Here is a 23,927-nt window from a genome sequence, read left to right as displayed (position 1 = left end):
AAGTATGTGCTATACACCATGACCGTGTCGCAATTAAATCAACAAAGACAGGGATTTTAAAGTTTGTAAAAGCTATGCTTTTAATATTGAAATTTTATTTTCTGTTACCTAAGTATCTGTGTATGCTTTTCAATTTAGAATCAGTATATAGCTGTTACCTTATCACCCAATCAATCTCATGTTCCTACAAAGAGCAAAAGCGAGTTCTCTGAAAGTTTTTCTGCGATTTACATAGTAGATCTGCATAACACGTTTAACAAAGTTTACAGTATCTGGTTTGTTATTAATGTTGCTGTTTGTTGTCATCTCCATTTACAGATATATCAGATAATTTAAATATTTTATAACAAACTGCAAGCAAAACTAATGACAAATGTAATTACGAAGAAAGGCGTATTACGTGGCTCTAGAAATGTCGCCCTTTTTAACTGTCTCTTTGCCTAAGGTGTTGTGGGAATAAAATTCAAATGTGTCTCTGGATACAGCCAAACATTGTTAAAGCATGGCGAGTGTAGATATGAGTCTTGACGATATTATTCAAAAGAAAATAGTGAAAACCCCTTATGGGCGCGCAAGGCAAGTGTTTTCAGCGAAACCGTATGTGACGTGTATTTAATGTAATGAAGTTCATTAAAAAAGTTCGATTTTTAATGTTTCATATTATACTAAAACTCTTCAGTGCATTGTAAGTAGTGGTTATAAGGTGAAGTGTTTATGAGGTTTTTTATTTTATAGGCTGAAAAGAAACCAGCAGAAAAATGAATCTTCGCGAAATGTTAAAAGAAATAATGCGCCTCGTAAGAGAGGGGGCATAACAAAAATCAGCGATGCTCGGTTGAAAATCATACAAAATAAACGACAGAAGTTGACAGATGCCCGAGATAAGTTGGCGGAAATTGCGAAGAAGAGTGATGCTAGAGAGAAACTGGAGAAACTTCGACTAAAACGGATGAAAGTGAGTGTAATATTGGTAGTTTCAAAATATAGTCATAGATTCGTCACTCTTTTGTTGTGACATTTGAAACCAAGTTTTGCTTCAGTTACGTCTAACAGACCGTCATTAATCCGTTGAATTAAAGATGTTCATAAACATTTTTGAGTAACTGTTGTCGGCTTCTGTGAGTCCCATGGTTTCGATGTCATTTTTAAATTATTACGTGATTCAGTTGCTTTGTTCACTCCCAGGACTGAAAATAATTTTAGTGACAGCTTATCTACCTATGAAATTATACCAATTACGTGTTTATTAAATAGAATTTTTTAGCTTGTAAATGCAGAAATTGGTGTGCTCTTTTTCACGAGAACACATTTCGTCTCTTTAGACGAATTCTTATCCAGTAATCCCGTGTTTGCTTGTTGTCGTTCCGTGTCTCGGCTTTGACTAGTCAAATAATTTATAGCGGCAGTGGATAATAAACCAGTTACGTAGGTATGTAATTCATCATGGGCTATTTGCCAACAGTTGCAATATTTGTGAATGGGGTATAAATAATAGCGTAAGGGAGAGTAATGGATTTATGTAGGCCTAGGAAGAGTAAGCTGTTAAGAACAATATATTGATACACTTGTATTATTGCAACCCTGCTGCTTTAATAATTCAGTATGTTCCCCAAGTTAGGCTTCTCATCACTATACCTAACAGGGTACTACATTTATGCACAGGCAAACCTTAAGTTGGGCCAATTGAAGAACAGGATACAACTCTTAGGCATTGACCAGTGATTTCTTATTTTAATCATAGGTATTAGTTTATTCTTGAGGTGTAGATAACAAATCGGTTATCTTCTGTGGCAAAGCATCATAATTGTAAATAAAAATAAATGTTTTACGAAAAGGTAGATATTGTTTGCTTTTTGTTGCTTGTGGTAACCTCAAATCACTTGTGTACACATGTTGAATTATAATTTTTTCTCATAATGAGTTGTTTCAGTTGCTGTTTCCTCTGCAGTTGATTCATATTCTGTATTATGTAGGTCAACTTACGAATGGGATACTAGTGACAGCGAAAGCAAAAACAGTGACACACACAACACTGGCATCTTGTATCCCAGTTGAACTACAAAGGTCAGCAGAAGTACAGGATACAAATTTTACATTTGTTGCTTTTCTGTCTTTGCCAGTATTGGTATCCTGTCCATCAAATGATCTATACACACCAACTGAAGAATAGGATACAAGGCCTATCTACTGCAAAAAAAAAAGTGAGGGGTGGGGGGGGACTATATATGTAAAGTTTGATTCGAAATATAGGCATATAAATTTTTTGTCAACAATGTTTTTTATCTGTACTACATTCCTTAACATTCTGTCTTTGCAATGTATTGTGTGTGGTAACTTGTAACGTCATTTTCCAAAGCCTGTGTGTTGTATCCCATTCTACAGTATTCTCCTAATGTTATGTTTGGGAGTTGTGATCCAGGTTTTTGTTGGTTTCACTTTAGCTGAATGTCAGGTCTTCTTGGTGAAAACCATGTACAATGTTTCACTTCGTTTTTTACTATTTTAGAGTTGACTACTGTAGTATGTTGCGATTTACTGTTGTACTTTAACCCTTCACTCCCTTTCAGTTGGGTTGACCTATATCTTTTTCTAATTTTCCTAGGTGTTAATTTTGCTTCATTCAGTAATTATTTTTTACTTTACATTGTTGATGTATAATTTGTCTCTTGCTTCAAAATAATGTCTTCCTCCTTTCTTTCTCAGTCAGATCATATTGCAGAGAACAACATGGAACAATTCTAGAAATTCAACGGTAAAATGAAGCAGCATAAATACTACTTGCTCACATATGTTTGCACTTTTAATATGCACATGCTTATACATTATTAGTAAGAATCTTTAGTAACTGTACCACGAATTAACTGGGCATGCCCATAGGTATAACAGAACATTGTCAGTTCACTTGCTGTGCTCAAAAGTCAAAGTTTTAGATATTTTGTGATGAGGATCAGAAGTTTAGGTAAACTAAGAGGTTACATCTTTCATTAAATAGGTAAGCTGTAGTCCTGAGAATTGGTAAACTAATCAGATAGTTCAGATAGGTGAAAGAGTGCCATTATAGTTTGATAGAGTTCACTGCATGAGTGATAAAGAAATTTTATTGTATTGACAAAAAATTTGAGGCTTTTTCTGTACTAACTTTTTTGTGAGTTACAAATTTAGCTTACTAAAGTGGATGGTTTATTGAGATACTTGGAGGTGAAATTTGACCCAAAAAGTTTTCTTGATATTTAGGGAACTCTTGCGCTGGTATACATCAGAAATGCTACCACATGTAGCTTTTGTTATCTGGGGCCCGCAGTGCAAAATATGTCTTTTAATGACATTATTATTATTATTATTATTATGAATATAAGCCAGTTGCACTGCTCTTTAAATGGTTTTTATTTTATATATCATTCACAGTGAGCCCATTTTGGCATATTGCCATCATCTGGCGCTATGTAATATTGTTGCTGCCATGTACTGTCTGTTTTTGAAGTGTTAGTTTCTCCTTAGATGTACACTGGAGATGTGTATTTGACTTTGTTTGTTTTTATGTAAGCTATTTTTCTCTTGACATCTTAATTTTGTTTTAGTATGTTTACAGGCATTCCAAAAGTATCAAAGACCTGTTTCTTAACTGTATGCTGATCTGTACTACTGCTAGGTTTTACTTCATTTCAGCAACAGATAAGTCTGACATTATGTTCTGGTATGTCATAAGTTCTTTTAACAGAAGTGTGTGAAATGAAAATTTCAATTTCAAATTGTACTAATTGGCACACTAAGTGCTTATTCCAATTTCTTTTTTGTATTTCACTGAAATTAAACCTCAGGATTGTAATGGCAGATGGGGAAGGGCTTGTTCCTGGTGTGAAGACAATACTCTGTTAATTTATAAAACAGACAACACATGTGGCACTTGAGAATGTCCTTAGATTTTCTACTGGCTGACTCCAACCACAACATCAATGACAGTCATTTTAATCAAAGTGTAAGTTCTATTGTTTTTGCTTTGTAAGAGCACCCTGAAATATATTTGAAGACTGAAGAAGTCTTTCATATTAAGAACTGTAGGGGTCCCTATTTGCTATTTGGAGAATGTGAGTGGCCGGCCTGGTCATCGGAACAGGCCAAATGAATAATGAGGTTTATTACAAAATTCCAGTCACATTAAAAAAAAAAACCTTGGCATCCAACAGTTGGTACTTCAGAAAGACAGTTGCAGATTTTGGAGTTTGAGAGAATGTGGAAAACAAAAATTGCAAAATTAGGTTTGAGTTCTGGCTGTGCCAGCTAGACATAAAAAAAGTGTGTTTCTATCTGATTCTGTAATGTATTTAGGAAATACAGAAGCGTCCGATTCCACCCATCTTCTTTGACCCATAGCATCACAAATATGGCGGAAACGACCATACACTATGACTCCAATATGGCGCCTATGACGTCATTACGTAAACATGACCACAAACATGAAAATACATTGAAACACACACACACACACACACACACACACACACACACACACACACACATTCCACAAGAAACCTAATGAAACTAATGGGACAAGTGTGGGAAATTGGGGGGGTTTTGCATGGGGACAAAGTAAATATAAACAAATTTAGGCACACACCACCATACAAAAAAAAAAAAAAAAAAAAAACGAAACTCCCCAAATTCCACTAAACATAGTATCCTCTGGAATCGGCCACTTCCCTTGACCTATATAGCTCAACAGCAGCTCCCGATCCCACAAATTGGAATCAAACCCTTCCCTTGACCTGCATAGGTCAACAGAAACTACCTATACCAAATCATAAAATCCAGAACTTTAATAAGCCTCATATCTTCACGACATACTGAACACTTAACGACTTCACCCAAAAATCCGAACAGTTAAAGAAATTTTATTAGAGACAGCGCACTGTCCCCCATCATCGCCGACAACCAAAAACTGTTGATCTTGTCAGTTGTATCCATACCTATGTAAGACATAAAAAGAAGCAATTTACCAAAATTCACACATGACAAACAGAAAAAAAATCTACAATAACGTCGAAATAACAGAACTAAAATCATCAACTCACTGAAAAATATTCCACTGAAAGCACAGTCCCAATACCACACACGTGCAATGCTATCACGTAAATGAACCCCATACACCACATAACACGCTACCCATAAACACACCACCAGAGAGCACCACCGATCACATCAAAACGACACCTACAAACACGCCACTCTCACAAACTAAATTCTGCACCGTCGTGACGTCACACCACAAAGCCGACGGGTGGGATCGGACGCTTTGGTCAACCCATATTTTATTATTCTCTCCTCCAGAATGGAAGTTAAGAAACTTCTAAGTATTTTGTATGATATGCTAGTTGCCTATTGTGTTGGGCCCCAAAAATATCATTTTCAGATTCTGTGTTCACAGATGAAAGTGAGTGTTACTTGTCACATAACCCAAACATACAAATTTATTTAGCAACCCAGTGTTAAGGATTTTTGTCTAATTTTGCAGGTATGTTCTTTTACCCTTCATATACAGCAGTTATCAGCCATCTTTCTAGTAAGTTGGGACTTTGAACTGGGGAGAGATTTGTGAAGAAGGCAAGCCAAGTGGGGAGCCAGGGTTAGAGAGGACTTATTGTAAATCCGAACTGGGGTTCCATCTGGAACTAATGACTGACTTGTTTTCAACTCCTTCACATGCTTCTGACTGCCAGAATTTCTATTTCAATGCCCAACGTATGGAATCCTTGCTACAGTCAAATGATGATACATCAGTGATTATGAAAGTGACAGATTCCCCCCCCTCTGCTTTGATCCATGACACCATCAATATGGTGGAAATGGCTATTCTAAGCATCTCCAATATGGCACCTATGATGTCACTACATACACACGGCAACAAAAACGAAAATACATATAAATAAGATAACATCTCCCTCAAAAAAATACAATCAAACTAACGGGGCAGCCGTGGGAAATTGGGGGTTTTAGGGAGGGGACAAGTTGAATATAACAGTAAAAAAAAAAAAAAAAAAAAGACACCACGATCCACGCAAAATGACGAAAAGAAAGTTATGAAGATCTACAGAAATCGGACACTTCCTTTGACCTACATAGGTCAACCGCAGCTGACAATACCTAAACACCAATGCCTACAGCAAAAACTACAATAATTGAAATAGGTCATTTACCTTGACCTTTATAGTTAAACCATAACTATTGATATGAAAGACCCACCACCTACAACTATACGAAAAACAACCAAAACGTCAACACCTCAAAAATTAAAAACTCAAACATCTCTACGTTAATTAAAACAAATTCAGTACACGAAACGTTACAACTCGAGAAAAATACACACACAAAAAAAATTACTTACCGCCAACAAATGTTGAGAGGGCCCATCAAACACAAGAAGACAACACATACAAACACAACCAACTTGTAAACTCTGCACCATAATGAAGTCACACACAACACCCTTATGTCATGGGTTAAAGCAGATGGGGTGGAATCAGATGCTTCCATTGACCCAAATTGTCCTGTGTCAACAATTCTTTTAAATGTGAACCTTAAAACTTCAGCTTTTCTTTTGCTGCCTTCTGTTGCAATATCAGTCCAGTTGACAAGTGATGAGGTAGAAGTGTTCGATCCCCTTACTGATTTTTATGTAGGAGAATAATTTTCTTGGGTTCTCGGCAAGATCTTTTGTTGAGATGTGAGTGTGAATGTTGCGTACTTCACATATATGAATGTCTACTAACTTTTTCCTGGCAACATTTCCGCATTCTTTTTTGAACAAGAGTGCGACACTTGGCTTCCTCAGCATTTTCCAAATTCTGTTACTAAACCAAGGTGAATCTCTTCCATCCTTAAATCTACATATGGCTTCAAAGTATGATTTAAAGTCAGTTTAAACTTATCCCATATTTCCTCTATGTCCATCATATCAGAACTAAATGGTTTCTATTTATTCTCTGTGGAAGGCCAACAACTTCTTACCTGCTCCTTTCCCCACAAAAACTCTGCAACCGTTCTAATGGATTTAAATTGAGTTATTAATTTTTGACAACCATTGTAGATAGCATATCATGCTCACTACTGACGCTGTTGATAAGATTAGGCTTGTTTGTAACTGTTGTTGTTGTTGTCGTCTTCAGTCCTGAGACTGGTTTGATGCAGCTCTCCATGCTACTCTATCGTGTGCAAGCTTCTTCATCTCCCAGTACCTACTGCAACCTACATCCTTCTGAATCTGCTTAGTGTATTCATCTCTTGGTCTCCCCCTACGATTTTTACCCTCCACGCTGCCCTCCAATACTAAATTGGTGATCCCTTGATGTCTCAGAACATGTCCTACCAACCAATCCCTTCTTCTGGTCAAGTTGTGCCACAAACTTCTCTTCACCCCAATCCTATTCAATGCTTCCTCATTAGTTATGTGATCTACCCATCTAATCTTCAGCATTCTTCTGTAGCACCACATTTCGAAAGCTTCTATTCTCTTCTTGTCCAAACTATTTACCGTCCATGTTTCACTTCCATACATGGCTACACCCCATACAAATACTTTCAGAAACGACTTCCTGACACTTAAATCTATACTCGATGTTAACAAATTTCTCTTCTTGAGAAACGCTTTCCTTGCCATTGCCAGTCTACATTTGATATCCTCTCTACTTCGACCATCATCAGTTATTTTGCTCCCCAAATAGCAAAACTCCTTTACTACTTTAAGTGTCTCATTTCCTAATCTAATACCCTCAACATCACCCGACTTAATTCGACTACATTCCATTATCCTCGTTTTGCTTTTGTTGATGTTCATCTTATATCCTCCCTTCAAGACACCATCCATTCCGTTCAACTGCTCTTCCAAGTCCTTTGCTGTCTCTGACAGAGTTACAATGTCATCGGCGAACCTCAACATTTTTATTTCTTCTCTATGGATTTTAATACCTACTCCGAATTTTTCTTTTGTTTCCTTTACTGCTTGCTCAATATACAGATTGAATAACATCGGGGAGAGGCTACAACCCTGTCTTACTCCCTTCCCAACCACTGCTTCCCTTTCATGTCCCTCGACTCTTATAACTGCCATCTGGTTTCTGTACAAATTGTAAATAGCCTTTCGCTCCCTGTATTTTACCCCTGCCACCTTTAGAATTTGAAAGAGAGTATTCCAGTCAACATTGTCAAAAGCTTTCTCTAAGTTTACAAATGCTAGAAACGTAGGTTTGCCTTTCCTTAATCTTTCTTCTAAGATAAGTCGTAAGGTCAGTTTTGCCTCACGTGTTCCTGTATTTCTACGGAATCCAAACTGATCTTCCCCAAAGGTCGGCTTCTACTAGTTTTTCCATTCGTCTGTAAAGAATTTGTATTAGTATTTTGCAGCTGTGACTTATTACACTGATTGTTCAGTAATTTTCACACCTGTCAACACCTGCTTTCTTTGGGATTGGAATTATTATATTCTTCTTGAAGTCTGAAGGTATTTCGCCTGTTTCATACATCTTGCTCACCAGATGGTAGAGTTTTGTCAGGACTGGCTCTCCCAAGGCCGTCAGTAGTTCCAACGGAATGTTGTCTGCTCCGGGGGCCTTGTTTCGACTCAGGTCTTTCAGTGCTCTGTCAAACTCTTCACGCAGTATCGTATCTCCCATTTTATCTTCATCTACATCCTCTTCCATTTCCATAATATTGTCCTCAAGTGCATCGCCCTTGTATAGACCGTCTATATACTCCTTCCACCTTTGTGCTTTCCCTTATTTGCTTAGAACTTGGTTTCCATCTGAGCTCTTGATGTTCATACAAGTGGTTCTCTTTTCTCCAAAGGTCTCTTTAATTTTCCTGTAGGCAGTATCTATCTTACCCCTAGTGAGATAAGCCTCTACATCCTTACATTTGTCCTCTTAGCCATCCCTGCATAGCCGTTTTGCACTTCCTGTTGATCTCATTTTTGAGACGTTTGTACTCCTTTTTGCCTGCTTCATTTACTGCATTTTTATATTTTCTCCTTTCATCAATTAAATTCAATATTTCTTCTGTTACCCAAGGATTTCTACTAGCCCTCGTCTTTTTACCTACTTGATCCTCTGCTGCCTTCTCTACTTCATCCCTCAAAGCTACCCATTCTTCTTCTACTGTATTTCTTTCCCCCATTCCTGTCAATTGTTCCCTTATGCTCTCCCTGAAACTCTGTACAACCTCTGGTTTTTTCAGTTTATCCAGGTCCCATCTCCTTAAATTCCCACCTTTTTGCAGTTTCTTCAATTTTAATCTACAGGTCATAACCAATAGATTGTGGTCAGAGTCCACACCTGCCCCTGGAAATGTCTTACAATTTAAAACCTGGTTCCTAAATCTCTGTCTTACCATTATATAATCTATCTGATATCTTTTAGTATCTCCAGGGTTCTTCCATGTATACAACCTTCTATCATGATTCTTAAACCAAGTGTTAGCTATGATTAAGTTGTGCTCTGTGCAAAATTCTACCAGGTGGCTTTCTCTTTCATTTCTTAGCCCCAATCCATATTCACCTACTACGTTTCCTTCTCTCCCTTTTCCTACACTCGAATTCCAGTCACCCATGACTATTAAATTTTCGTCTCCCTTCACTACCTGAATAATTTCTTTTATTTCATCATACATTTCTTCAATTTCTTCATCTGCAGAGCTAGTTGGCATATAAACTTGTACTACTGTAGTAGGCATGGGCTTCGTGTCTATCTTGGCCACAATAATGCGTTCACTATGCTGTTTGTAGTAGCTTACCCGCATTCCTATTTTCCTATTCATTATTAAACCTACTCCTGCATTACCCCTATTTGACTTTGTGTTTATAACCCTGTAGTCACCTGACCAAAAGTCTTGTTCCTCCTGCCACTGAACTTCACTAATTCCCACTATATCTAACTTTAACCTATCCATTTCCCTCTTTAAATTTTCTAACCTACCTGCCCGATTAAGGGATCTGACATTCCACGCTCCGATCCGTAGAACGCCAGTTTTCTTTCTCCTGATAACGACATCCTCTTGAGTAGTCCCCGCCCTGAGATCCGAATGGGGGACTATTTTACCTCCGGAATATTTTACCCAAGAGGACGCCATCATCATTTAATCATACAGTAAAAGCTGCATGCCCTCGGGAAAAATTACGGCCGTAGTTTCCCCTTGCTTTCAGCCGTTCGCAGTACCAGCACAGCAAGGCCGTTTTGGTTATTGTTACAAGGCCAGATCAGTCAATCATCCAGACTGTTGCCCTTGCAACTACTGAAAAGGCTTCTGCCCCTCTTCAGGAACCACACGTTTGTCTGGCCTCTCAACAGATACCCCTCCGTTGTGGTTGTACCTACGGTACAGCTATCTGTATCGCTGAGGCACGCAAGCCTCCCCACCAACGGCAAGGTCCATGGTTCATGGGGGGAGGTGTTTGTAACTAAAATGTCTAAAATAGTTACATAGCATATGGGTTGTCTAATTATTTGCTTGAGATAAGTTTGTAGAAAATGTGTCCCTGCCATTTGCTGTGAATCCGTTGATGCCCCAGTCTGTACTTGGCACATTAAAGTTGCCTCCAAATAATATAGCTTGATAGGGTTACTTGTGCAGTACTTGCCTTCAATGATTGAACTACTGCTAAGTCAAATCATCCAATGAATGTAGTTCCCTTAGCCTGGTTGTCTGGGTAATTTCACGGTCAAGCTCACTTTAGACCTCTAAAGACACAATATTTTTTGCATAATGCAATGAACACCCTCATTCCCTTTTTGTGTCAGCTAACCTGTTTTTTCAATATACTTTCCATCCATTACTAAATAATCCAGACCTTTCTACTTCAGCTTCATCAGCATCTTCGTTCCAAGTATAATTTGAGTGCAACAGCATTCCAGAAGGATTAAGCCAAGAACTTCACAATGTATGCTTCGGCAGTTTACTGCTAAAATTCTGACTGTTGGTCAAACTATCGTCTAGCCTAAGAAACCTTTGTGTGTAATCCCCAAGTACTCAGCTACACGAGTAGCTGCTTCCTCTGTTTAGTGCACCTGTGACATACCTGTTTACCAATACCTCTTCTTTTAGTTATAGTTTTGTTTGTCCCGGCTTCTTGAGATCTCCTGGTGAAGAGATACGATATAATACGCTCCGTAGTGATACAATGACGTTACGTAACAGTTAGTGGTTTAACTTTTAAAAACTGCAAGTTTATTGGCATTTATAGAAAGAAAAAGATTCTTATGCAGTCATGTGTAACATGATGGGTGTGTAATGGGACTTACTGCATCAAAAATCGTTCAGATAAATTAAGCTGCATTAAAGTATTGCTAGGCAACGTAATCAACGTTGTGATATGTGTCTCAATTAAAACTGGACCTCGATATTTTAAATAAACTTTCGGTTCATTTTGTCAAAATCGGTACTTGTCTCAAAATTAACTTCCAACTTAATGCATTAAGTCCAAGCGCATTTGTAACTATTGTACGTGATTTACATGGCAGCTCGCTTATGCACTGGTGTGTAATGTATTTTAAATCGAGCTCGCAAGTTTGTTTTCCCTAATGGGCTAAACAACTCTTTTGTAATAACATTATCTCACGTAAAGTCTAACTGGAACTGGACTTGTGTCCATCTGAGTCAAAATCATAAAAAATAAAATTCACCGCACAGGTCAACGAACTGTACACGCACACTTTTGCACTCTAAGTGATAACTTGTCTTGGAGTAAAAGCCACACACAAATTCACACTTTGTTTTGCGTACAAAATCAAAACACCTTTATATTAAACAGATAAATTATGACATGCAATTATTAATTAAAAATTTCCGGTTTCTGAATAAACTTAAAAGATCTTGTGTTTCGTAATGGATAAATTTTATCACCTGAGAGAAACTATTAGTTTGCTAAAATGGATTCAGATTACAGTCAACTCATGTCTGGACAATGTAACGAATGAACACTTGCTTGGAATGAATGAAATACCTGTACTGAAAAATACTGTCCTTTGAGTGATTTACTGATCAAATTTGGTTACCCCTTGCATCGCTACGCTGCCCCCCAATCTGTAATGTCGCAATAAGGCCGAAGACGTTACAGCATTCACTGGAGCGTGGTAGGATTGTGTACTGTGCTGTTATACCTTAGTCCAGGCATTCCAAGATTGATAACACAAGTTGTAACGTACACTTCACTTCAAATTTTACATGAGTAATTGTAAGTGGGGGCCTAACATAAATTGCCTGTTTAAATGAATCTCCAAAAGTCAATGAATTTGTTTGAATTTCACTTCCTGGCGCGATGCACTACACACACACACACACACACACACACACACACACACACACACACACAAAACACTTCACTATTTGGTGAGAAGCCCTTTCAACTGGCTGCACAAGGCAGGGATTGCAGCCAGTTCCGATAGAAAACGGATAGAACTGTGACCTCCACAGAGTCATATACGTAGCTATAGTCTGCTCGGTCATTTTCTTCTTTTTTGCTTTTCAAACGAGCTGCGTACAGTGTCGGGTTGAGTGACATATCAGCTGGTAACCTCATCGCTGCTTCTCCACTGTGCATCTTGCGATTCTGTCTGGAGCAAGTGTTGTGTCTTCGTCTGATATTGTTTTGTCAACAGAAAAATGAAGTGAATGCACAATTCTTCCAGTTCTTCGACGAATGTGTTTCATAATTTGTTTAATAAAGATTATTTCACTGTAATTTGGGTTACAACATTTGTCGGTTTCACGGCTGAAGTTACTTATTGCAGGTTGGCAATATTCTAGTCGATGTGTGCATCGTGATGTACTACTGTGTTCAAAAGGTTTCACTTGTCAACCGTCAGGTGCTGATTTATTGTTATAAAAGCGCACTACAGAATTGATTGTGCATTTTTCCCTTATTGTGCAGATTTGCCTATTCGTCATAAATACTGTGAGTATTGTTTGCCAGTATTTGTTTTGGTGATATGTATGATGCGACTTACCGAACGAAAGCGCTGGCAGGTCGATAGACACGCAAACATACACACACAATTCAAGCTTTCGCAACAAACTGTTGCCTCATCAGGAAAGAGGGAAAGACGAAAGGATGGGGGGTTTTAAGGGAGAGGGTAAGGAGTCATTCCAATCCCGGGAGCGGAAAGATTTACCTTGGGGGGGGGGGGGGGGGGGGGGGAGGAAGGACGGGTATACACTCGCGCACACGTGCGCGCCTACACACACACACACACACACACACACACACACACACACACACACACACACCCCCACAAGCAGACATTTGCAAAGGCAAAGAGTTCGGGCAGAGATGTCAGTCGAGGCGGAAGTGCAGAGGCAAAGATGGTGTTGAATGACAGGTGAGGTATGAGTGGCGGCAACTTGAAATTAGTGGAGATTGAGACCTGGTGGGTAACGGGAAGAGAGGATATATTGAAGAGCAAGTTCCCACCTCCGGAGTTCGGATAGGTTGGTGTTGGTGGGAAGTATCCAGATAACCTGGACGGTGTAACACTGTGCCAAGATGTGCTGGCCGTGCACCAAGGCATGTTTAGCCACAGGGTGATCCTCATTACCAACAAACACTGTCTGCCTGTGTCCATTCATGCGAATGGACAGTTTGTTGCTGGTCATTCCCACATAGAATGCATCGCAGTGTAGGCAAGTCAGTTGGTAAATCACGTGGGTGCTTTCACACGTGGCTCTGCCTTTGATCGTGTACACCTTCCAGGTTACAGGACTGGAGTAGGTGGTGGTGGGAGGGTGCATGGGACAGGTTTTATACTGGGAACGGATACAAGGATAGGAGCCAGAGGGTAGGGAAGGTGGTTTGGGGATTTCATAGGGATGAACTAAGAGGTTACGAAGGTTAGGTGGACGGCGGAAAGACACTCTTGGTGGAGTGGGGAGGATTTCATGAAGGATGGATCTCATTTCAGGGCAGGATTTGAGGAAGTCGTATCCCTGCTGGAGAGCCACATTCAGAGTCTGGTCCAATCCCGGAAAGTATCCTGTCACAAGTGGGGCACTTTTGTGGTTCTTCTGTGGGGGATTCTGGGTTTGAGGGGATGAGGAAGTGGCTCTGGTTATTTGCTGCTGTACCAGATCGGGAGGGTAGTTACGGGATGCGAAAGCTGTTGTCGGGTTGTTGGTGTAATGGTTCATTGCAGGTGCTGGTGAGGTACCCCTCTGGATTCGGTGATTTATCCTTTTGGCTCGACAGGCGCTGAAAATCGCAGTGTCACCTCAGTCATTGGCATTTAGTTCAGTGATGCAACTCATTTTCGAACGACTATTCAGGAATCGGCCCCAAGTGACCCAGCCATTTGGTACATGTGCTACAGACTGTCTCAGGGATCTGGATCTCTCTGGCATGAAAATACACACCCAGGGATGGAACGCACTGTCCAAAGTGATTTTAAGCTTAACACAGTACACAAAAAGTTGTACTCCAGATGTAGTTTTTACAACTTTGTTTTCGTTTATTTTAAGTATGTACCATAGTTTTATCATCATTTATACAAATGGGTCCCAGCAGGAGCATGCTCTTGGTTGTTTTGTGGTTCTCCCTGATATGGTTTATAAAGTGCGTCTTCTAGAACAATGTACACATTATGATGCGGAATTATATGTCATTCTAATGGCACTGGAGAAGGTTACCAGACATCACCGTACTAGTTCTCTTGTCTGTTCAAACTCTTAGTGCACTGCAAGCACTTCACCAAATGTATCCAGTAGACCCGCTGATTTAGCCCATCCATGACTACTTACGGCAGCTCCAATGCCCTGGCAAGGAGGTGATCTTTTGCTGGGTCCCTGGCCACGTTGGGATATAGGGTAATGACATGGCTGACAAAGCTGCCGAGGAAGCATGTTGGGATGGTGCTCGCCATCAGTGTCCCATCCCATTGCACGCCATTATCTCATTTTCTGACAGATGCATCATGCGTCAGTGGGAGACTGAATGGTTGCAGGTGTCAGACAACAAACTGTGGTCGCTCAAATCGACCACAAAGACTTGGCGGCTTCATGTCAGCCTCACCACTGGCAGGAGGTTTTGCTTACCCGACTGCGCATCGGTCCTTTCACACATGGCTTCCTACTCCGGTGGGAGGATCCACCAATCTGTGAAGTTTGTGGCGTGCCACTTTCAGTTCAGCGTATTGTGGCTGTGTGTGTCCTGTATACTGATATTAGGGCAGCCTTCGGTCTTGCTGGAGATCTGCCCACCATCCTTGCAGATACCAATACCAGTGTTAACAGAGTGGTGAAAATTTGTGAACTGTCAGGCCTCATCCCTAAACTAGTAGGGAAGGGCGGCAGACTTTAGTATGTTATCAACTGCTCCGCATGTGGCGACAGCCTTCGTCCCCACCCATGAGATTTCATGTTGACTTTTCGTCAGGGCACTGATGACCATGATGTCGAGCGCCCCCTCAACCCAAATCTGTCATCATTCCTTATCCTTTCCAATAGGCCGTAGCTCGTGCCTTGCACCTGAAGTTAGTATATCTTTTTCGGGCCCCATGCTGTGGCGCCATATATTTTTACTGATGCTTCTTCTTTTAGTCATCTTCTTGTTTGTCCCGGATTCCTGAGATCTCTTGATGAAGAGAGACAATATAATAAGTTCCGTAGCGATAGAATGAAGTTACGCAACAGTTGGTGATTTAACTTTTAGAAACTGCAAGTTTATTAGCATTTATGGAAAGAAAAACTCTCATGCAGTCATGTGTAACATTGTGTGTGTAATTGGACTTGCTGCGTTTCGAATAGTTCAGATAAATTAATTAAGCTGCATTAAAGTGTTGCTAGGCAACATAATCAACATGGTAATGTGTGTCTCAATTAAAACTGGACCTCGATATTTTAAATAAACTTGTCTCTTGTCTCAAAATTAACTTTCAACTTAGTGCATTAAGTCCAAGCGCATTTGTATCTGTTGTATGTGTAGGACAGTTAGATTACGCACTGGCGTGTAACATATTTTAAATCGAGCCCGCAAGCTTATTTTCCCTAATGGCCCAAACGACTTTTCTGTAATAACTTGGTCTCACGTAAAGTCTAACTGGAACTGGATTTGTGTCCATCTGAGTCAAAATCATAAAAAATAAAATTCACCGCACAGGTCAACAAACTGTACACGCATACTTTTGCACTCTAAGTGATAACTCGTCTCGGAGTAAAAGCCACACACAAATTCACACTTTGTTTTGCGTACAAAATCAAAACACCTTTATATTAAACAGATAAATTATGACATGCAATTACTAATTAAATATTTCCGGTTTCTGAATAAACTTAAAGATCTTGTGTTTCATAACGATAAAGTTTATCACCTGAGAGAAACTATTAGTTTGCTAAAATGCATTCAGATTAGTCAACTCGTGTCTGGACAATGTAACGAATGGACACTTGCTTGGAATGAACGAAATACCTGTACTGAAAAATACCGTCCTTTGAGTGATTTACTGAGTTTTATAACAAATTTGGGTACCCCTTGCATTGCTACGCCTATTCTCCACCCCATAACGGAGTTCCAGAAGTCTGTAGCCAAGACAGTCACAGAATTGACAGAGGCTTTGGTTGACACTCTCCAATCAGGCTGAAAACCCAAGTACCTCCGTCAATTCTGGATTTGATACTACAAATTCTGAGCTGTGTTTGTACCTCACGAGTGAGGCCAACAGTATTTTAACACTTCTAGTGGCTGCCTGTATGAACTGAGGATGGTCTCAGATTCCAAGTGATAGGTGTTATTGGTGCCAACACGATAGGTGTCATTGATGCTGACATCAGGCTCAACTTGAAGATGACTACACTCTTCAATGTTCATAGCCGCAGGCTGCTGCACATCTCAGATGAATGCCTCCTTAATGCCTCTACCTCCTTTCAGACATGGCTTCCCTCCTCCTCCTCCTCCTCCTCCTCCTCCTCCTCCTCCTCCTCCCCCCCCTCCCCTTGCTCCCCCCCCCCCCTCCTTTCCCTCCTTGTAGCTATGCTGAGCATACATTGAACTCCGTTCAACCTTGGATACTATTTCCCTAAAGGGTTCCAAGATCTGCCTAACACTAGAGCTCCTGATAAGTAGCAGATCCCTTCCCCAATGTGCCTTCTTGGACCTTGCTGAAGGAGCAGCCATGTGTCCGCTCACAGGGTGAATGAGTGAGGACAAATGACCAATCTCCATATTGACTCTCCATTTTGAGCAACGCAAATGCCTGATAACTTGCTGGTTTCCTCTGTGGTGAGTGTGGCTGCTCCAAGTTGGGTATGCTGGAAGGTGTCTAGGCAGTAAATTGCGTGGAAAAAATAAATGACACACGAGTTGTCCCATCGAGTGTGTCAGTTTCCCTGCTGCCACAACACCCTGAGGTAGCAGTCTGCAGAAAGCTAATTGCAGATAACAACATCCTTGGCTGTTCCTGAACTGTGACCAACTCTTAAGTCTGCACGTGGAATGCACAGTCCCTGTCCGTCCTATTATTAAAATTAGCATGAAACCAATAGGTAAATAAAAATGACGAAAACTAACCTTGTCTGTTGCACAGGGATTTGCATTACCACACTTGATAAGAACACACAAGAAAGGTGGTACAAAAACACTGAGTCTGTCACTGACACCATTTCACTCCATGCTTTCAGACACAAACAACCGATATACTCTTCCTTTGGTTCTCGAATAGGGGATGGAACCTGACAGAGCTTTCCACAGTGATTGTTGGCTTTTCGAGCCAAACAAATGATAGCAGCGATACAGGCATCAAAACTCTACACTAGTTACTAAATGTGAGACTATGCCTCTTAAACACACAAATAGACAGGGACCCTGTTACTTCAAAAAATCATAAATTTTAAAATTTTGCAGAAAAACATTTTCTTTGTTCTGGAACTGCGCAAGATTTTCTTTGAAAAAACATTAAGGAAACTGTACGTACCTAGGGTAATATCGCAAATCGTACAGGTTGTGTCAACTCATGGTTATGAACTGCTCTGGAAAAAATGTGTATTAGACATTTATATCAAAGTGGTAAGAAATAAAGTATTTTTGTTTTATTTTAATTTTTGTAAATGGTATGGCTATTTGACAAATGTATATTTTGTAAATAACTCTTAAAACAGCAGAAGGCAAAAACTGTAACTAATAAACTAAGAGTACTGGAGACCTGGCAGATGTTTCGCATTAAAGCTCCCTTGCAATGTGTTGAAATTTAGTTGACACCTGCACACTTACGGGCTTTCTTTAATTTACAATTTAAGATTAAAACACGGAATTTAAGTTATTTTTTTTTTTTTTTCCTAATTTGGAAAGTCACAGAACGCTACGTTTTGTCATATTACCAGTTTCTACTGATATAATTATAAAGAATATAAACAATATATTCTCTGTTCCAGCAGTTTGTATTACGGAAATATTTATTACTAAAAAATGTTATAAGTTCCATGTTTGAGTTTTTACAAATTATTTAGTCAAAAAGCCCCATCTGAGTACTTACGAGAATTAAACAAAAAGCGTTAGGTTAATATGTTCGTAGTCAGTGCAGAAACAGTGAACAATATTTTTCTGTGTAAAGTGTTAAAAAATTTTCAACATTCTGCATGTTTCGCATCACTGAATTTCTTGTGTAAAATATGCATGTTGACAACACTTCCCAGTGATCTGTTTATAACAGAAGAATGAGAACTTACACATAAAACATTCTGCATTGAGTTTTGTAGTCGGCTTGAACTTTTTGTAAGAAAAGATGTCAGCGAGGAAAGACAGTAGTGAAAGAGTGAAATATGTGAACTGTGAAAAAACAACAAGAAGGTGGTATTTCAGAAAAGTGAAAAATACTTCATAGTTGTTGGAAGTTTGTCAGAGGAATTGCTGTGATATTATGGTCCTCCAGTAATGGTATTAGCGTCACATCCATTGTGCTGGGATTACTACACTCACTACAAGAAAAAATTTAGTGACAACCCATGTGAACTACCACCAGCACCCGAATGTGAAACTGAAGAAGACAGTGCAGGTGTTTATATTTCTGGGAGTGATGCGTTGAAAGTTTGCATTTCTGCTGTAGCCCCTACTATATCTCCCCTTAAATGTCCAGGAAAAGTAAGAAGCACAAGAAGAGAACAGTTTGCAAAAAGAAAAGTGGTAGAAATTGAAACAACTTTTACACAAGCATCATCTTCAAAACTTTGTGAAGTGTGTAATATACACTGTTGGCCATTAAAATTGCTACACCAAGAAGAAATGCAGATGATAAACGGGTATTCATTGAACAAATATATTATACTAGAACTGACATGTGATTACATTTTCGCGCAATTTGGGTGCATAGAACCTGAGAAATCAGTACCCAGAACAACCACCTCTGGCCGTAATAACGGCCTTGATATGCCTGGGCATTGAGTCAAACAGAGCTTGGATGGCGTGTACAGGTACAGCTGCCCCTGCAGCTTCAACACGATACCACAGTTCATCAAGCCAGTTGCTCGGCTACCATTGACCAGATGTTTTCAATTGGTGAGAGATCTGGAGAATGTGGTGGCCAGGGCAGGAGTCGAACATTTTCTGTATCCAGGAAGGCCCGTACAGGACCTGCAACATGTGTTCGTGCATTATACTGCTGAAATGTAGGGTTTCACAGGGATCGAATGAAGGGTAGAGCCACGGGTCGTAACACATCTGAAATGTAACGCCCACTGTTCAAAGTACCATCAATGTGAACAAAAGGTGGCCGAGATGTGTAACCAATGGCACCTCATACCATAACCCCAGGCGATACGCCAGTACGGCAAAGACGAATACACACTTCAAACTGCATTCACCGGGATGTCGCCAAACATGGATGCGACCATCATGATGCTGTAAACAGAATCTGGATTCATCCAAAAAAAAAAAATGATGTTTTGCCATTTGTGCACCCAGGTTCGTTGTTGAGTACACCATCGCAGGTGCTCCTGTCTGTGATGCAGCGTCAAGGGTAACCGCAGCCATGGTCTCCGAGCTGATAGTCCATGCTGCTGCAAACGTCGTTGAACTGTTCGTGCAGATGGTTGTTGTCTCGCAAACGTCCCCATCTGTTGACTCGGGGATCGAGACGTGGCTGCACGATCCGTTACAGCCATGCAGATAAGATGCCTGTCATCTCGAATGCTAGTGACACGAGGCCATTGGGATCCAGCACTGCGTTTCATATTACCCTCCTGAACCCACCGATTCCATATTCCGCTAACAGTCTTTGGATCTCGACCAACACAAGCAGCAATGTTGCGATACGATAAACCGCAATCATGATAGGCTACAATCCGACCTTTATCGAAGTCGGAAACGTGATAGTGCGCGTTTCTCCTTCTTACACGAGGCATCACTACAACGTTTCACCAGGCAACGCCGGTCAACTGCTGTTTGTGTATGAGAAATCGGGTGGAAACTTTCCTCATGTCAGGACGTTGTAGGTGTCGCCACCGGCGCCAACCTTGTGAGAATGCTCTGAAAAGCTAATGATTTGCGCATCACAGCATCTTCTTCCTATTGGTTAAATTTTGCGTCTGTAGCACGTCATCTTCGTGGTGCAGCAATTTTAATGGCCAGTAGTGTAGATGCACTTGACGCAGGACCTGAAGATAGTGATATGTGCACGAAATATGATGTGTTGTTTCAAAACCTAAATACTGCTATCTCAGCAGCACCCTATACTGAGAAGGTACATTTACTGACATTGATACCAAGTAGCCACTTTAAGCAGCAGATACAGAAACACACACCCACTTCCTAATATTCTTTGTTTTCAAAAGCTTGTAAAATAAAGAATGAGAAAGGTACTTCGGTATCTGTCGTAAGATGATACGCTTACTGTTGCTGGAATGCTACCCAAGTGATGACAAAGAATGCAACAGTCGGAAGTCCTAACCAGGCTGCTGTTATCTCTGTTAGTGAAAATGCTGAAAAAATTAAAACGGTAAGAAGATATATGACAAGATCAATAAGAGAAGCATATCTCCTAATGAAAAAGGAGAACCCAAATTTAAAAATTAGTCTCACAAAGTTCTACTCCTTATGATCAAAATGGATAAAATGCTAGCCAGTGAAGAAAGTATGCACATGTATTCACTGCTCTAATTTGAAACTTTGTTTTGCCATAAGCAGTGTCACAGGAAAGAAGTACACAGGTATGGACCTGATTCTTTTGTGTATATGTCAAGAGCAGCAAGCTAAATGTTGCTTGCAGGAGTGTGCTATGTGTCCTGGTGCTGAAGTGATGACTGCTGAAGCATTACATCATCAGGTTGCTGACAGTGACGTAACCTATGCCTTGTGGAAAGGAGGAGAGCTGGCAAAGAAGACTAGAGCCAGAGAAGTTTGTTACAGATGTTAGGCATTGGGTCATGAAAGGAATAGCTCACCATCATATCTGGAGGATTCAGAGACAGGCCATAGCAGAAGCAAAATCAGCCACATCCCAGAATACTGACACATTTGTTCCTCATTTCGACTTTCCTGAGAACTGGTCTGTTGCTTTGCAGAATGAGATTAATTTACCACTGGCACACATGACAGATATCAATATTCACAAATGTGGCTCACTTTCTTGGAGGAACATCACGCTGTTTTGCTATTGTCAGTGATGATCTCATTCATGACGGTCAGCATGATAATTGATGACATAGCATCCAAAGGCCATGCATTTCCTAAACATTTGTATGTGGCTGATGGTGCAACATCTCATTTTAAAAACCGCTTTCAGCTTTATGAAGTTGGTCAACACTGTAGTACACGAATTAAGACAAAAAAAATAAAGTTATACTTTCAGCAACAGGCCATGGTAAAAGTGCATCTGATGGTGGAGGAGGTCTCTGTAAACAGCCTGCAACAAGATTTAATCTCCAGCATGAAGTTGTTGGTGCTATAGGAGATGCTACTGGATTTGTACACACCATATTAACATTAATAACAAACATGAAACTCTTAATTCTAAATGAAAGTACATTAAAGGATTTTGTTTAAAAAAGAGGAGTGGTCTGCTCTGAAACTTGGGGTAGGAATTCAGTCAAGTCACAAATAGGTTGATCCCAGAGTGGTACATACATTGTGAGAATGCTTCTCTGCAAAATGCAGCCTGTTACTGTGCATGAAATGAAATGCAGAGACTACAGTTTGCAATCAAAGACTTTCTAGTAAGCCACTTCATTTCTGGTGTGTAAAACAATAAGTGGTGAGTGGGACAGATAATAAGTGTGTGTCTTGAGCTGCAAGATACAACCATCTCCTTTGACACCTCATGGTCTTGTTAATGATTTCAAATGACCATCATCAAAAGGTCAGTGTGCAGTTCCCATTTTTCAGATACTACTCTTGTTGGATCATCCTTGTATATGTGCAAATTCAGCTTGCTATAAAAGTTCAATGAGAAGCAGATGAAAATACCAAACGAACTGTTTTCAAGAGTGCAGTGTTGATTGTTATATTGTAAGCAGCTATAATTAATGGAAAGTCATGAAGTAAAATCATGACAGAAGAAAATAATAATATGACTACGTAGGCTTTCCCGGCATAATAAGTCTTGAAAGTCTTTTCGGGTTTGCTTCCGGATCCTAAAATCAACTTGACTCGATATTTCGGCGATCCAACTGTTCGCCATCTTCAGGAAATGCTGCTTCTGCTGATGAGTCCCGCTGAGAACTGACGCAAGATTGCAATTTGACGTCCTATATAGGCGATATGATTGCGATATATCGTTGCCACCAGTGTTTCACTAAGGGCGGCGCCACCTCCCTGTTTTGGAAGTCAGAAACCATAATGGGCAGCGCATGCGCCGTGTACTGAACGGTGGCCTATATAGGACGTCGAATTGCAATCTTGCGTCATTTCTCAGCGGGACTCATCAGCAGAAGCAGCATTTCCTGAAGATGGCGAACAGTTGGATCGCCGAAATATCGAGTCAAGTTGATTTTAGGATCCGGCAGCAAACCCGAAAAGACTTTCAAAATAATAATATGTTAATAATTATCATGAAAACAAAAATGGTTGTATACAGGGGGGATTCAAAAATGCATGTAAACATTACAAGGGTGTATTTGTGAGGTAAATATAAGACAAAAATGTTCTATACAATTTTTTCCATACTTGGCTTATTACAGAGTTATGAACAAAACAGGATAATACATTCAATACAACGTAAGGTATTTAATTCCCAGAGTTCACAGTTTAATTACAGTGCATTTGGACTAACAACGCAAACTGATAAATAAACGTGACGTAACAAACTGAAACAATTCCTCGCGAACACTGTATTAATTTAGGTCCTGTTGATTGAACTACAGCAATGCACAATAACTAAGGAAAATTGAAGCATTTTACAGACTGTACTGTACTGTACTGTATTTGCACAAATCTTAATGCAATGCATGTTCAAAATGCTGTCCCTGAACTTGCAGACAGACCCGTGCTCGTCGCATCAATGATCTCTGCACATTACACAGTCCGTTCAACTCTCCACGAATAATTTCACAACCACCTTCAATTCTTTGTTGTAGCACTTCTCTGTTCGGTACTGCAGAAGAATACACCAATGTCTTTAGTCGGCCCCATAAATAAAAGTCTAAAGGGTTCAGGTCAGGTGATCTGGCTGGCCAAGCAATTGGTCCTCCGCGACCTATCCATCGATGTGGATACGCAGAATTGAGGTACGCCCTTACGTTGCGGCTGTAATGGGCGGGAGCACCATCGTGCATAAACCACATGGTGGCTCGTGTTGCAAGAGGGACATCCTGTAACAATCCAGGCAATTCTCCCTCCAAAAATTCGCAGTACGCGTGCCCATTCAGCCTTGGAGGCAGAACATGAGGTCCGAGTAAGTAATTCCCCACAATACCACACCAAATGTTTATGGAGAATTGATGTTGATATCCACGCACAATTCTCGCGCCAGGATTCT

General features: G+C 40.1%; 1 protein-coding gene across 1 annotated transcript in view; it reads left to right on the top strand.

Moving 5' to 3' along the window:
• Nucleotides 1-222: 222 nt before the first annotated feature.
• The window catches only part of LOC124714077, a 74,389-nt gene continuing 50,684 nt past the window's right edge, over nucleotides 223-23,927 (top strand). Inside the window, 2 exon segments of the mRNA XM_047242992.1 lie at nucleotides 223-576; nucleotides 736-955. Of these exon segments, the coding sequence (XP_047098948.1) occupies nucleotides 503-576; nucleotides 736-955 (294 nt within the window). The 5' untranslated portion in view covers nucleotides 223-502.

This window comes from Schistocerca piceifrons, chromosome 1, assembly GCF_021461385.2.
Source record: "Schistocerca piceifrons isolate TAMUIC-IGC-003096 chromosome 1, iqSchPice1.1, whole genome shotgun sequence".
Classification (NCBI taxonomy): domain Eukaryota; kingdom Metazoa; phylum Arthropoda; class Insecta; order Orthoptera; family Acrididae; genus Schistocerca; species Schistocerca piceifrons.
The sequence above is the reverse complement of the archived record's forward strand: the minus strand, read 5'-3'. Positions and strand labels throughout refer to the sequence as shown.